Here is a 14723-nt window from a genome sequence, read left to right as displayed (position 1 = left end):
CCTGCAGAAAGACACGATGACCTGCAGGTGGCACCTCAACCGGAAGACATTTTTTGGCCTCTACTTATCCAAACAATTTATTGTATTACCAATCTACATATATAGATACCTGTCTGTGTTCATCATCTCATGAAATACTGTACATTTACATTTGAGCTCTACCACTAAGATGCATCTTATTGAGGAGTGATTTAGGGCTGATAATTTGCATAATATTTCATCAATGTGGACCTACAGCCATCGAGCGAAGTACAAAGATTCCGGACAATATAACTTTATTACATTTACATGTAGCAACAGCTCAATATGAGCAGATCATATAATCAATATGGATTCCGATACTGCATTCCAAGAATACAGGAAATGAGTGAAACAGCTCGAGGCATGTCATTGTTGGAAAAGTTCCAAATCACTACAGGTATAGATGTAGGAAAGCCAAGTATGACATTTTACTGTGATTTTACATTGTTCCTCAACTGAGATTGCTCTCTGATTATATCAGAAGGAGCTCTGCTATATCTCAATCTTAACATGTACCTTCATGAATATTATTATAGCCAAAAAGGAAACAAAAATCAAGCTTTATGTACTGACTTAAAAGACCGTAAAGATAATACCACGACTCTAACCTACTTTTCACATCTAGCTTTCACCCATTTCCATTGACCATTTACCATCCAGACCCGCTTCCTGCGCTCTTCGGGGGAGAGTCCTGCATCCAGTAGCAAATCAAATGGGACCTTGAGTTTTTCCTAATAGGCAGTTATAATATAAGGATCATATTTTGTACTGTGTATTATAGGCTGCATTCACAATTCATCAATCTTCAGAGCTGAAATCTTTGAGCATCCTGTGTCGGCTCAATGTCAGCACTGAGTTCTGAGAAGGGTTATCTTTTCAACAGCCTCTGAACATTAATGTTGCACTCTCCCACCGAATTAAAGCAGATCAGCTAAACTACTATAGGCGTGTCTGACCACAAACTCATTGACGATTTCCAATAACAACCAGCAGAAGTGTGAATGCAGCAGTTTACTAAAATCTAAATATTTAAAGTAGGCCAGTAAGACAGGGGTCCATGAGATGAGCGCTTCCAAATTCTGGAGACTGAAGCCCTACTTGAAAATTAATGTCTTTAGGGTCTGAACAGTTGTATTGTTAAAGGTACACAAACTAAAACAAAAAAAAGGAAACCCAAACTGAGATCTGTCAACAGCAGACCATTTGAATTTTGACAACCTCCGGGGGAAACAGATACGTTTTTGCACCATGTGTAGCAAACTTTAAACTAACATTCAACACCGCGTGTTTCACTCTGCTCCACCCAGTACCAGGCCATTGCTCTGAGCTGCCTTGTGCTATCTTGTGAGTCATAGGGGGTTCTGTATGAATTTATATCCATTCTGTTCTGAAGAGATCAATTTCCCCGGCCTATCTCCTGCCAGCAGTTGACATATCAGGCCACCCTCCATTCCTCGCCTGAACTTAAAGTTAATCTGTAACCCCACCTCCCATGGGACATATATATCCTAATAATATGAGCATACAGGTGATAGAAATGTTACACTAGTCCTACATGTATGCCTCATATTAATGGTCTTGTGATGAGAAATGTTATATTCTGTCTTTATGCTAATGATTTCCTCCAGGTTCCGGGGCGTGCGGTGCCTGGAAGAAATCCTTGCCACCTGTCTTCACTGTAATACTTACCTCCTCCCATCAGCATCAGTTACAGCCTCGGAATACTGCACCTGCACCGTTCACTCCTTCAAAAATTTATACCTCTGCCTCCCTTCTGTGGGCGCTGCATTCAGGGATCTTCCACGCAGGCGAGTCATTGTGATCTTCGGTGTGCACGCCGATAAGCTGCTCTCCCCACTTCCTCCATACATAGTCATTGGTATGAACCATGTGGACATAGCGATGACTATGCAGAGAGGAAGTGAAGAGATCATCTAATCGGCGCGCATGCCACAAGTGACTAGAGCGAAAATTGCCGGCACCTGTGCAGAAGATCCTAGGATGCAGTGTCCACAGAAGGGAGGATGAGGTATGTATTTGTAGGTAACAGCAGGTTCGCAGGATGCAGTGACACGAGACTGAGTGTTGGTTTGGAAAATAACGTTTATGAACTGGAGCCGCTAGGGCTATACTGAGCAACCAAAAAGGGGTAACACTAATTGTCCTCGCAGGGACTCAACAACAATAACAGCTCTTTTCTTTAACGAGAATGTGACTGACCCAGCAAGGCCAGCTATTATGGGGCCACGAAACGGCCAACTACGGGTCCTTATTTCCTAAAGTCAACTTATCCTTCCTGACGTCCCTCGGTGTCGCTGGTGTGGCTGCTTTGATGTCGCTGATGTGGCTGCTTTGACGTCACAGCTGCTGTGCCCAGCTGTTGAGGAACTGTCGTAGTCTTCAGGTGTCCAGCACGCAGGAGAAGTTGGGGCACAACAGGCCCTAAGGGAGTCTTTCGTTGCTGTAACCCCCTGTAGCCACAGCAGGGTCCCGGTCGATAGCGAGTCCACGGGGACTCCAGTCCCCCCAAGCAGGGTAGTGACGTAGTCTGGAAGAGTGGCGGTTGGCAGGCCACGCGCACGGACTGGGCCTGTGCAAAGAGTCTCTCCGTAGGCAAGGAGCAGGCCCCAACTGCCAACTGTAGTGGGGTAATGGCAGCCCTGGGCGGTGATGCACAGGCCGCAACTGCTGACTGTAGTGGGGCGGCAGCGGGCAGGCCGCCACTGTGGGCAGGATTGAAGCAGCGGCGGCCGCGGGAGACAGCAGACAGGCCGCAACGGGCTGGAGCACAGCGATACCGGCTGCAGACGACCGTGGGCAGGTCGTGTCCAAGACTTGGCTGGGGGGTGACAGTCTCTGGTCGGTAAGTTCAGTACCTCCTCTGTGACATGCAATGATAATCTCCTCTCTGCTGCCGTTCTCCCTCTGCTCACCGTCGGCCGCTCTAGCTCTCTCACAGTCCCACAGCCTCTTGTTCAGTGTCTGGCGTGCCACCACCTGTCTCCCCTGCGCGCCCTCTGCTCCTTTTATACTCGTCCCTCCCCTTGCTGCCCAGTCACGCTAAGTCATCTGCTCTCCTCCTTTGTTCCCCGGGTACTGTATCCCTAGGAACCCAGATGGCGGTTCCCTTGGTTCCGGCCCAGACAACCTATGGGTGTCCTCCTCCCTACATATTGTAGAGGGTGTCCGGGGCCATAATTGATGTTGATGGAAGGGGTAGGTATTACAATGAGGACAGGGGGCAGAGATTTATTACAGCACCGCACTCCCTGAAGCCTGGAAGAAATCATTAGCATAAGGAAAGAATATAACATTTATGCTGATGACACTCAGATCTACCTCCCTGGTACAGATGTCACCTCTCTGCTGTCGAGAATCCCGGAGTGTCTATCAGTCATATCCTCCTTCTGCTCCTCTCGCTTCCTCAAGCTCAATGTGGACAAATCTGAACTCATCATCTTTCCTCCATCTCACAGATCTTCCTTACCTGACCTACCTATCACAATTAAAGACATCACGCTTTCCCCAGTACCGGAAGTCCGCTGCCTCGGAGTAACCCTTGATTCTGCCCTGTCCTTCAAACCGCACATCCAAGCTCTTTCTACCTCCTGTCGCCATCAGCTCAAAAATATTTCCAGAATTCGTCCTTTCCTCAACCCTCAATCTATTAAAATGCTTGTGCACGCCCTCATCATCTCCCGCCTCGACTACTGCAACATCCTTTTCTGTGGTCTCCCTGCTAACACCTTCCCACCTCTCTAGTCCATCCTTAACTCTGCTGCCCGACTAATTCATCTCTCTCCTCGCTACTCCTCCGCTTCTCCCCTCTGCAAATCTCTTCACTGGCTTCCATTCCCTCAGCGTATCCAGTTCAAATTACGAATACTGACCTACAAGGCCATCTATAACCTGTCTCCTCCATATGTCTCTGAACTAATCTCCCGATACCTTCCCTCACATAATCTACGGTCATCCCAAGGCCTCCTCTCCTCCACACTTATTCGCTCCTCACCCAACCGCCTCCAAGACTTCTCCCGAATAGCCCCCATCCTCTGGAATTCTTTGCCCCAACATGTCCAACTATCCACCACATTCGGATCCTTCAGACGGAACCTGAAAACCCACCTCTTCAAGAAAGCCTACAGCCTGCAATGACCCCATTACCTCCTCACCACTAGAGATATCACTTCAACCAACACCGGAACTGCTGCAACGCATCAACCTACTGTCTCCTTCCCCACCATCCTGTAGCATGTAAGCCCGAAAGGGCAGGGTCCTCTCCCCTCTGTATCAGTCTGTCATTGTAAGTTTGTTTACTGTAAGTGATATCTGTAATTTGTATGTAATCCCTTCTTATGTATGTTTATTATTATTATTATTATTATTATTATTAACATTTCTCAACAATAAGACCATTAATGTGAGGCATACAAGTAGGACTAGTGTAACATTTCTATCACCTGTATGCCCATATTAGGTCATACACGTCCCGGGAGGGTGACAGATTTAGAATCATAGAATCATAGAATCATAGAATCGTAGAGTTGGAAGGGACCTCCTGGGCCATCTGGTCCAACCCCCTGCTCAAAGCAGGATTCGCTAAATCATCCCAGTCAGATGTCTGTCCAGCCTCTGTTTGAAGACTTCCATTGAAGGAGAACTCACCACTTCTCGTGGCAGCCTGTTCCACTCATTGATCACTCTAACTGTCAAAAAGTTTTTTCTAATATCTAATCTGTGTCTCCTCCCATTCAGTTTCATCCCATTGCTTCTAGTCTTTCCTTGTGCAAATGAGAATAAAGTTGATCCTTCTACAATGTGACAGCCCTTTAGATATTTGTAGACAGCTATTAAGTCTCCTCTCAGTCTTCTCTTTTGCAAACTAAACATTCCCAAATCCTGCAACCTTTCCTCATAAGACAGGGTTTGCAGACCGGTCACCATTCTGGTCGCTCTTTTCTGAACTTGCTCCAGTTTGTTGATGTCTTTTTTAAAATGTGGTGCCCAAAACTGGACACAATATTCCAGATGAGGTCTGACCAAAGAGGAGTAGAGGGAAATAATGACTTCACGTGATCTAGACTGCATGCTTCTGTTAATACATTTCCTTCTAGGTTCTTAGTAGCTCTGTCTCTGATTCCTGTATTGGCTTAGTCCTGTTTTTACTCACCCACTATCGACCTGGCTTGCCTTCTCATTTATTCTGATCTCTCCACTCCTGACCTTGGCTACTTATTCTTAATCTGTGCTGCCTGTACTGACCTTGGACCATCTGACCTCACTTTTATCTCACCCACTTGTACCTTGTACCAGAGTTTCTAACACTCCAGTCAGCTGCAGCAGTCCCGAGGAGTGCCAAGGAAGGGTACCTGGTGTCTACCAGCGGCCCAGCCTAACCTCACCATCAGAGGCTCTAGTGAATACCCTGCAGACACTTAGTCACAATCCTTCAGGATAAACAGGCCCATAGTGCAGTGGGTACACACCCACCAGCGTTCCAAAGGAGATGCATCACAATCAAGCAAGGTGCTACGTTTTGTGATTATACAACTTCTTAGTAATATACCAATGGCATGACCTTTAATCAACATGAAGTAACCAGTTGGCACACCCAAATTATTCGGCAATATTCAGCCAGAACCTGCTCAGCCATGCTCTTTATTACTCAGTAAATGACAAATCGATGGAACTGCCTCTCAGTTGTGTTGTAATCATTTCTTGGCAACACTAAGTTGGAGTTCTCAAATATTACAACTTTATTTTTCTTTCTTTTGCAAATTCTCAAGTGAAACCATAGAACCATTTATTCAATACTATGCTGATTTTTTTCACGGTACCCATACTCTACAACAAGGTAATACAGCCTGTTGCAAATTTCAGCTTTGAGCAGAATCATCATTCATGAACTATTTTACTTTAAACCAGGAACAACTGTTACCTGCATCATATTATGGAGGATGGGTAGAGAACTGATACAAGCAACATAATTCTAAACATTTTTTTTACAGTTGTAATGTTCTAAAACAAGTAAAATGGGCTGTTGCAAATTTTAACTTTCAGCAGAATCATCATTCATAAACTATTTTACTTTGAACCAGGAACAACTGTTATCTGCATTTGCATCACATTATGGAGGATAGGTAGAGAACTGATACAAGCCACATATTCTATACAATTTTTCACAGTTGTAATGTTCTAAAACAGGTAAAATGGCCTGTTGCAAATTTTAGCTTTCAGCATAATCATCATGAACTGTTTTATTTTCAACTAAGAGAAACCATTATCTGCATCACAATATTGAGGATTACATGTAGGGAACTGCTTTACTTGGAACCCAAATTCTAATAATACAGCGTCATCTGCTCTTGGCTCTGTCTTCTGAGTCTACAGCATAAGCCTGCAGCTATTGTATTCTCCAACATAGCTGAGAGCTATCCTTCTAGATTGCTCTACAAACATGCTCATTCAGCTCTGATAACAGTACGTTATTAATAACATATGAGATAAGCTGCTGGCATGCATCCCTGACCCCACATGTCTCCCAGGGAAATACAATGTAGATAACCATTGTTTCAACTCTTTTGTAGCATTATGACAGGCTTCTAAGTTGTAGCTATAAGGGGTAGCAAATTGGCTTCATTATATTTAGAACTTCCAAAAAATTTTATGGAGATACCCATTTTTAAGATAGGTGACCAGAAGAAGGGGCGGACATGCCATTCATGCAACCAAGAGGTAAGGGGGCCCACTGCCATCTCCAAAGCAGTAATCAGCTTTTGTCACAGGCAAAAATAGGGGCCCATATACTCTTTTTGCACAGGAGCCATCCTCTGTCTGTGTCTGCCAGAGTTAAGGAGGCAACATCCACCTCCAAGTCGCCCAAGAGGTAAGGAGGCAACATCCACCTCCAAAACAGTAACCAACTTTTTTCACAGGCAAAAAGAGGGGCCCATATACTGTTATTGCACAGGGGTCCTCTTCTGTCTGTGTCTCCTACTGCCCTGAAGCATCATTATGGTGCCCAGAAGCAGGAGCAGACACGTCTTTGGTGCAACCTATGTAGTCGCACAGGAACCCAAGAGGTAAGTGGCGACTTCCACCTCCAAAAGCAGCAGACAGCTTTTGTCACAGGTGAAAAGAGGGGCCCATATACTGTTCTAGTACAGGGGCCCTCTTCTGTCTGTGTCCGCCACTACATAGGCCCCAACACTTTCCATCCTATAGGCAGCAAACTGCGATAAACCTAGGGCCTATGTCAGCGTCTCAGTGCAGGTGGAGCAATGTCATCACCACTTTGTGTCACCTATGTCGACAACATCTGTGTGCAGGGCAAAACAGGACTCAGTCGCTTCAATTAGGTTCGTAGATACTTAATTTTTTGTGGGTGGTGACACAAATGTTTCACTATAGCTTTTTAAATGGGGTGCATTATTTTTTTCAAGGATGCATTCAGGTGCATTAATACTTGGTTAGGGGGTGCATTATGTTCCTTTGCTTTGGGAGTTGGAAACCCATGCTATATATAGCAATGCTATGTGCAAGGGTTATATATAGAGGCACATGGAGCCCTTATAGACAATGAATGGAGCAGTACCCAGCATGTGTAACCAACACTCCTATAGACTGTGATTGGAGTAGTACCAAGCATGTGCGTCCACTGCCCACCGCTCCTATAGACAGTGAATGGAGCAGTACTGAGCATGTGTGACCACCACTACTATAGACAGAGAAGGAAGCAGTAATGAGCAAGTGCGACCACCTCTCCGATAGACAGTGAATGGAGAAGCACTAAGCATGTGCGACCACCTCTCCTATAGACAGTGAATGAAGCAGTACTGAGCATGTGCGACCACCTCTCCTATAGACAGTGAATGGAGAAGTACTAAGCATGTGCTTCCACCTCTCCTATAGACAGTGAATGAAGCAGTACTGAGCATGTTCGACCACCTCTCCTATAGACAGTGAATGAAGCAGTACTGAGCATGTGCGACCACCTCTGCTATAGACAGTGAATGGAGAAGTACTAAACATGTGCAACCAACACTCCTATAGACTGTGATTGGAGCAGTACCAAGCATGTGCGCCCACTGCCCACCGCTCCTATAGACAGTGAATGGAGCAGTACTCAGCATGTGCTACCACCTCTCCTATGGACAGTGTATGCAGAAGTACTGAGCATGTGCGACCACCTCTCATATAGACAGTGAATGTAACAGTACAGAGCATGTGTGACCACCTCTCCTATAGACAGTGAATGGAGCAGTGCTGAGCATGTGTGACCACCTCTCCTATAGACAGTGAATGAAGCAGTACTGAGCATGTGTGACCACCTCTCCTATAGACAGTGAATGGAGCAGTGCTGAGCATGTGTGACCACCTCTCCTATAGACAGTGAATGTAACAGTACTGAGCACGTGTGATTACCACTCAAATAGACAGTGAATGGAGCAGTATTGAACATGTGCAACTGTGGCGCCCCTGAGGGTTCAGTTGCCACAGAGGTACTGCACTTCCTCCTGAGGTGTGGTGCCCCACCATCCAGGTGAGTTGGAGGCTCCTAACCACGCTCCAACACTCGCATCCCACACAACACGGTAGTTCAGCAAAGCCACATTACGGCTCCCTGCTTAGAGTGTAGCAGAGCACCTTTGGTGGCTCCCTGCTTGGAACACTAAACGTGCTGGGAGGTGGGTGGAGTTTAGAATACATAAAAGAGCGGGTAGGTTTAGTGTTTCAGTGAGTTCGGGGTCAGTCAGTCGGAGAGTCACTCAGAGAGGAGTGAGGAAAGGAGATCCCTGGAAGAGGGATGGAGGAAGGAGGTGCTGCAGCAGATCTTAGTGACCTGGATCTGCTGGCACGGGAAAGGAAAGAAAGAGAAAGACATTGAACAGAAACCTGATCTTCCATAAAAAGGAAAGACTAGTATGGAATGTAGGAGTAAAAGGGAACAGAGGACATAGGTTAGAGGAAGAACCCTGCCTAGAAGTTCTAAGCGCAAGGCCAGGGCCCGGTCCCTGAGGTTGTATGGACACGAATGGTTCTGCAGCAGACACCGGTGGAGTAGTGGGCTGTAAATGCACTACTCCCATCTCAGACTTGGGGCACAACAGCAACTTGGATAGTGAGCCGGGACTTAGGAGTAAGGAGTCCCCGAAGCAGGCTACAGCTGTCTGCCATACAAGTATAGTTCTTGGGAACATCTGTCAGGAGGAACTCCAGTGTAACTCAGTACTAGGAGATATTCACACTTAAAGGCGCTATAGAGGAGATGTTCAGAAAGGCACATGTTGGCGGAGTGTTGGAAGGGAGCATCCTATCCTGACCCGGAGGACACAGCACGGAGGCAGGCACCTGTGTGTACTACAGACTGTAAGTAAAGCTTTGGAACTACAAGCCCTGGTGTCCTCCAGTCATTCCTGCACCAACACACCTGGTACCGCTACATCTGGGTACTAGCTTCTACACTGCCTGCACCTCTCAGCTACCCCTACATCTACACTGCCCTGGGACTACGGCTCCACCTGTGGGGAGCTTCACCATCTTGGCTGCAATACACCACCAGTCCCAGAGGATCTGCATGCAGCGTCGGCTTAACATCTCCCTTGCTGAACACCACAGGTGGCGTCACGAACTATTCATCAATTCTATTTCATTGTTCTTTCACCCCCTTTTGCCATGGAGTACCAGGGCCATGGACTGGGTCACAGCTTCCGTGACAACTCCCATTGAGATCAACGGGCCCGGTGCCGAGTACCCCGATAGCCCTGGCGGGCGCTCCACGACCACCTCTCCAATAGAAAGTGAATGTAACAGTACTGAGCATGTGCGACCACATTTCCTAAAGACTCTTAATAAAGCAGTACTGAGCATGTGCGACCACCTCTACTACAGATAGTGAATGTAACAATACTGAGCATGTGTGACCACCACTCCTATAGAAAATGAAAGGAGTGGTAGTGCGAGTGTGCAACCACCAGCCCTATAGACAGTGAATGGAGTAGTATTGCGCATGTGTGGCCTTCAGTCCTACAAACAGTGAGTGCAGCAGTGTCATACATGCTCACTACCGTTCCATGCACACAGGGAACCTCGTGCGAATAGGTATTATATTTTCTTTACAGATCGTACTTAACAACACAACCTTGGAAAGTTTCCTGACAAGTTCAGCTCTTATGCCAGAGGTGAGCGCACAGAGTCTCAGTCACCCCCTCAGGCTTTGTAGAAGAATACCGCACCACACCTGTCAATCACCAACTCTTCTATATATAGACAAGTGTGGAATTCATCCGACACAGAAAAAAAGAACATAACACAGTGATGTAGACACAAAGGCCACTGGGAGGTGGTGCGGAATACCCCTTAGTTTAGGGAAACCCAATATTTTTTATGACCTGAGACTGATTGCTGCAACCAGACCTAGCACAATCGCAACAGTTTAACCTCTTAAATGCTGCAGTGTTAAAAGGCGTCCATAGGGTCTAAAGACCATCGGGACCCCCTTCCGTGGAATGGGTCGAAATCACACGGAGCAAAGTTACTACGTTGCGTTTTAACCCAAAGTTAAGCGATTTATCAATATTGACAAATAAGCAGGATGAAAATGTAGCAAATTATTAACCCCGAAAGACAAACAATTCTTTCATTTACTATTAACTAGCGGCATTTCTGTAACCTGCGTGCGTCACAATAAAGACTGTTGTGCTACTTTTGCATCGGATGGATCAGACACAGTGCAGTGAGTTCTTTCACTTGGTATCTGAAGGGCAAAACCTCATTCAATCCAATTTACAGTGCACTCTATTTTTTTTTTTTTTTAAATAAAGCATAAAAAACAAAAGCCTAAAAGAGGAATTACGCGTTTTTTTTCCTTCCATTTCAAGAACAATCCCTCATACGATAATGTCGATGGAAAAATTTAAAAAAGCAAGTTATGAAGGAAAAATCAAAATTGCAAAAATGAAAGCTTTCCTGTTCCTTAAGGATATGTGCACACGTTGCGGATTCGTGTGCGGATTTTTCTGCGCAGAATCTGCAGAATCTTCAGGTCAAAATGCCTGCGTTTTACCTGCGGATATACTGCGGATTTAGTGCGGATTTCGCCTGCATTTTTCACCTGCGGATTCCTAGAATGGAATAGGTGTAAAAACGCTGCGGAATCCGCACAAAGAGTTGACAAGCTGCGGAAAATAAACCGCTCCGTTTCCGTGCTGAATTTTCCGCAGCATGTGCACAACGGTTTTTGTTTTCCATAGGATAACATGGTACTGTACATCCCTTGGAAAACTGCTGCGGATCCGCAGGGCCAAATCAGCCGTGGATCTGCAGACGAATCCGCAATGTGTGAACATACCCTAATGGGTTTGGGAAGAAAGGCAAAACCAGAACAGCACAAAATTTTCAGATAATGATAAAGAAAATATACGCTTGTCCGATTGGCAAGGACTAGTGATGAATGAACGTGCTCGGATAAGGTGTTATCTGCACATGCTCGGGTGCTAACCGAGTGTCTTCGGCGTGTCGGAAAAATATGTTCGAGTCCCCGTGGTTGCATGTCTGGTGGCTGTTCAACAGCTGTAAAACATGCAGGGATTGCCTAACAAACAGGAACCGGGATGTGTTGCAGCTGTTGAACTGGAACCTACTTTTTGATCACGCTGAATACACTCGGTTAGCACCCCAGCATGCTCAGATAACACCTTATCCCAGCATGTTCCCTCATCACTAGTGAGTATACTGCAGATTTACTGCAGAGCAACTGTCTAATTCTTCAGAATAGGGTTCACAGATATGCATGCGGAAACAACCCCCGTTCATATTTATGGAACTTACAATGCTAGAAATTTCTGCAAAAAAAATCTGCCAGATAAAAAGATAATAAGGGGATATGCACACATTAAGTGTATATGGTGCAGAAATTTCAGCATCATTTCTGAATGTCATGGCAGGAAAAATGCTGTGTAAAACATACACATGTTTCACATATTTTTGGTGCAGATTTTGGGTGAAATCTGCAGCAAAATCGCTGAAGGAATTGACATGCGGCAAATTTAAATCTGCACTAAATCTGCCGGTCAAAAATAAGAAACGTGTTCTTGAGATTTCAGGATTCTCATTCACTTTGCTGGTAACCAAGAGATCGATCAGATTTTGTGACAAATCTGCACAGAAAAACAGTGACAAAAACATGAAAAATGTGTGCAGAAAAAGGAGTAATATGAATATGTCAAATGTGCGCAGAAATAGAGCAATAAAAACGTGAGAAGTCTGCACACAAAAAAGCGACAAAAATGTAACAACTCTGCACAGAAAGACAAAAATGTGACAAATCTGTTCTGAAAATAAAAACAAAAAGGGAAAAGTCTGCAGAAAAAAGAGACAAAAATGTGACAAATCTGCTCAGAAAAAAGGCGACAAAATGTAACAACTCTACGCAGAAAGAGAAAAAAATGTGACAATTCTGTGTAGAAAAAGAGCAACAAACACGTGACAAATCTGTGCAGAAAAAGAGACAAAAATGTGTCAAACCCGCAGAGAAAGAGTGATAAAAATGTAATAGATCTGGGCAGAGAAAAAGCGCCAAAAATGTGACATCAGCACAGAAAAAAGAAACAAAAATGTGACAAATCTGCGCAGAAAAAAGCAACAAAAATGTGACAAATCAGAACAGAAAAAAGCAACAAAAAAGTGACAAATCGGCACAGAAAAAAGCAACAAAAATGTGACAAATCAGAACAGAAAAAAGCAACAAAAGTGTGACAAATCTGCGCAGAAAAAAACGTAAAAATATGACAAATCTACAACGTGTGCACAGGTGCATTTACTGTATCTGTGTAATGTGAATATACAGTACCAATATTTATTCATTACTAAATTTTGCATCCGAGCCATTATTTAGAGGCAAACAATGTATGTGATCAGTGGAGCAAAATGACCGACCTTCTGTAACAGGCATGGCAGAATGGATAATGCATTTTCTATCGGGACAGATTGTCCTACTGTGTCAAGTGTAGCAGAGCCGAGTCTGTCATGCACAGTTTGTGTGCACAATGTTGACAAGCAGTCCTATGCAAATGTATACTAAGTGTTGAAAATGCAGTTCAGCTCTGCCACATCTCTACATTTACAAAGTGTGATGCCCTCTCATCTGGAGACACCCACCTGAGTAGTACGGTGACAATGGGGACACCATCATAGTCATATACTGGGGGCTGTAGAATTTTCTGCTCCACTCAGAATAGTCATAGGCGGGTTTCACGACGGTCATCTCCTCTTTGGGTGACGGTAGAAATTTTCTCTTTCTAAGGGGTAAACAGGTTTGGTCTTTATATAGTTCAGGTTCTTGACATGAGCCAAGTTTGAAGCCATTCAGTTGCTTTGTATTCTCCAGTTTCACCTCCTTCAGTGGCTCCGATGCCCTCAGTGGTCCACCTCTTGTCCAAAAACCTGGTGGACTCTTAGGGACCGCATCCAACATGGTTGTCCTAATGCTGAGGTCCAGAGGTGAAGGTGAGGTGTCCATGCCTCCTGCAGAATGGTTGGGATGGTTGTCCATGGGATGTCACTCCATGAAGAGTTGCCACTTTAGAAGTCTCCACTAGGTATGATGATAATTAGTCTTCTCCTCCCCTGCTCTCCACCTTCTTTTATCTCTTCTCCCTCCCCTTTTAATGCTTTTAATGCTTATTTGGGGTAATCACCACCTTGTCCTTTCTATCCTTTCCATTTTGCCTGCTGCACTCATTGTCCCATCCTGCGTCTACTTGGGTGGTCCTCCATTCTTCCTCAATGCACTGGCAGCAGCAGGAACATCTCAGACCTTCTAACTTCTCCTCTCCTCCTCTAGTCTTCTTCAAACAGTAGCTTCACTTTCCTGTGTATATTCTCTTACTGCACTGAACTATGGCCTCCTTCTTTGTTTTGGTTGATCTCCTTTTAATCTTCTAGGTATCTGAGCCCCCTCTTCTTTCCCTCGTGTTCCCTAGTGTTTCCTTAACCTCACACTCCCCTGGTGTCCTCTCTAAAGTCTCCACATTGTCAGTCTGTAGGAAATGCACTGAGTCAGGGACTTCCCCACACTCATATACACACCCAGGTGCTTTCACACCCAATTCCCTGAAGTGCTCCTCCTCTACTCTACACGAACAAAAGGAAACCAGGAAGACGAAGGGGGGCATCCTTATATAATATAAGCAAAAAAACCCTATCGCTTAGCTTGGCTTGCCTGGCTTCTTAAAAATCCTCCTTCCAGCACATCACGTCCTCATTAACTCTTACTCTGCAGATTATCTTGCTCCTCCTCTTCTATCCTCTTCCTCCTCCTCTTCTATCATGTAATTATCTTAATTTCTTCATTTAGAGGTTGATACTTCCCCATACCTCTTGTTCTGCTTCTCAATCAACTATTCAAAGAATTGTAACAATTGCCTCTTATACCCATCCAGGCAAAACTTTTGCACACACTTAACTTTATACAGTCACAAACAGGCACGTAGCAAATTCAGCTCTGATACATCCACGCATTGCAAAACATAACATGTGACTTAAGGGGGGATTCCTAAAATCGCAAGCTCTCTCCAATTCAAGGATAATACTTTCTGATCGTTGGGGTTCCCATCAGTGGCGTAATTTGAATCTTGTGAGCTCCAAAGTAAAAGCTCCAACAAAGCCCTTAATTATTGCAAGAATTTAAAAGGGTTGTCCAC

General features: G+C 44.9%; 1 protein-coding gene across 1 annotated transcript in view; it reads right to left on the bottom strand.

Moving 5' to 3' along the window:
• Positions 1–14491, bottom strand: part of BCL3 (BCL3 transcription coactivator) — a 69865-nt gene extending 55374 nt beyond the window's left edge. The window contains exon 1 of the mRNA XM_073570802.1: positions 13180–14491. Coding sequence (XP_073426903.1) covers positions 13180–13573 — 394 coding nt within the window. The 5' untranslated portion in view covers positions 13574–14491. The remainder of the gene's footprint in view (positions 1–13179) is intronic.
• Positions 14492–14723: the final 232 nt, after the last annotated feature.

Source organism: Dendrobates tinctorius, unplaced genomic scaffold, assembly GCF_039654945.1.
Source record: "Dendrobates tinctorius isolate UK_male_01 unplaced genomic scaffold, ASM3965494v1 ptg000028l, whole genome shotgun sequence".
Lineage (NCBI taxonomy): Eukaryota > Metazoa > Chordata > Amphibia > Anura > Dendrobatidae > Dendrobates > Dendrobates tinctorius.
The sequence above is the reverse complement of the archived record's forward strand: the minus strand, read 5'-3'. Positions and strand labels throughout refer to the sequence as shown.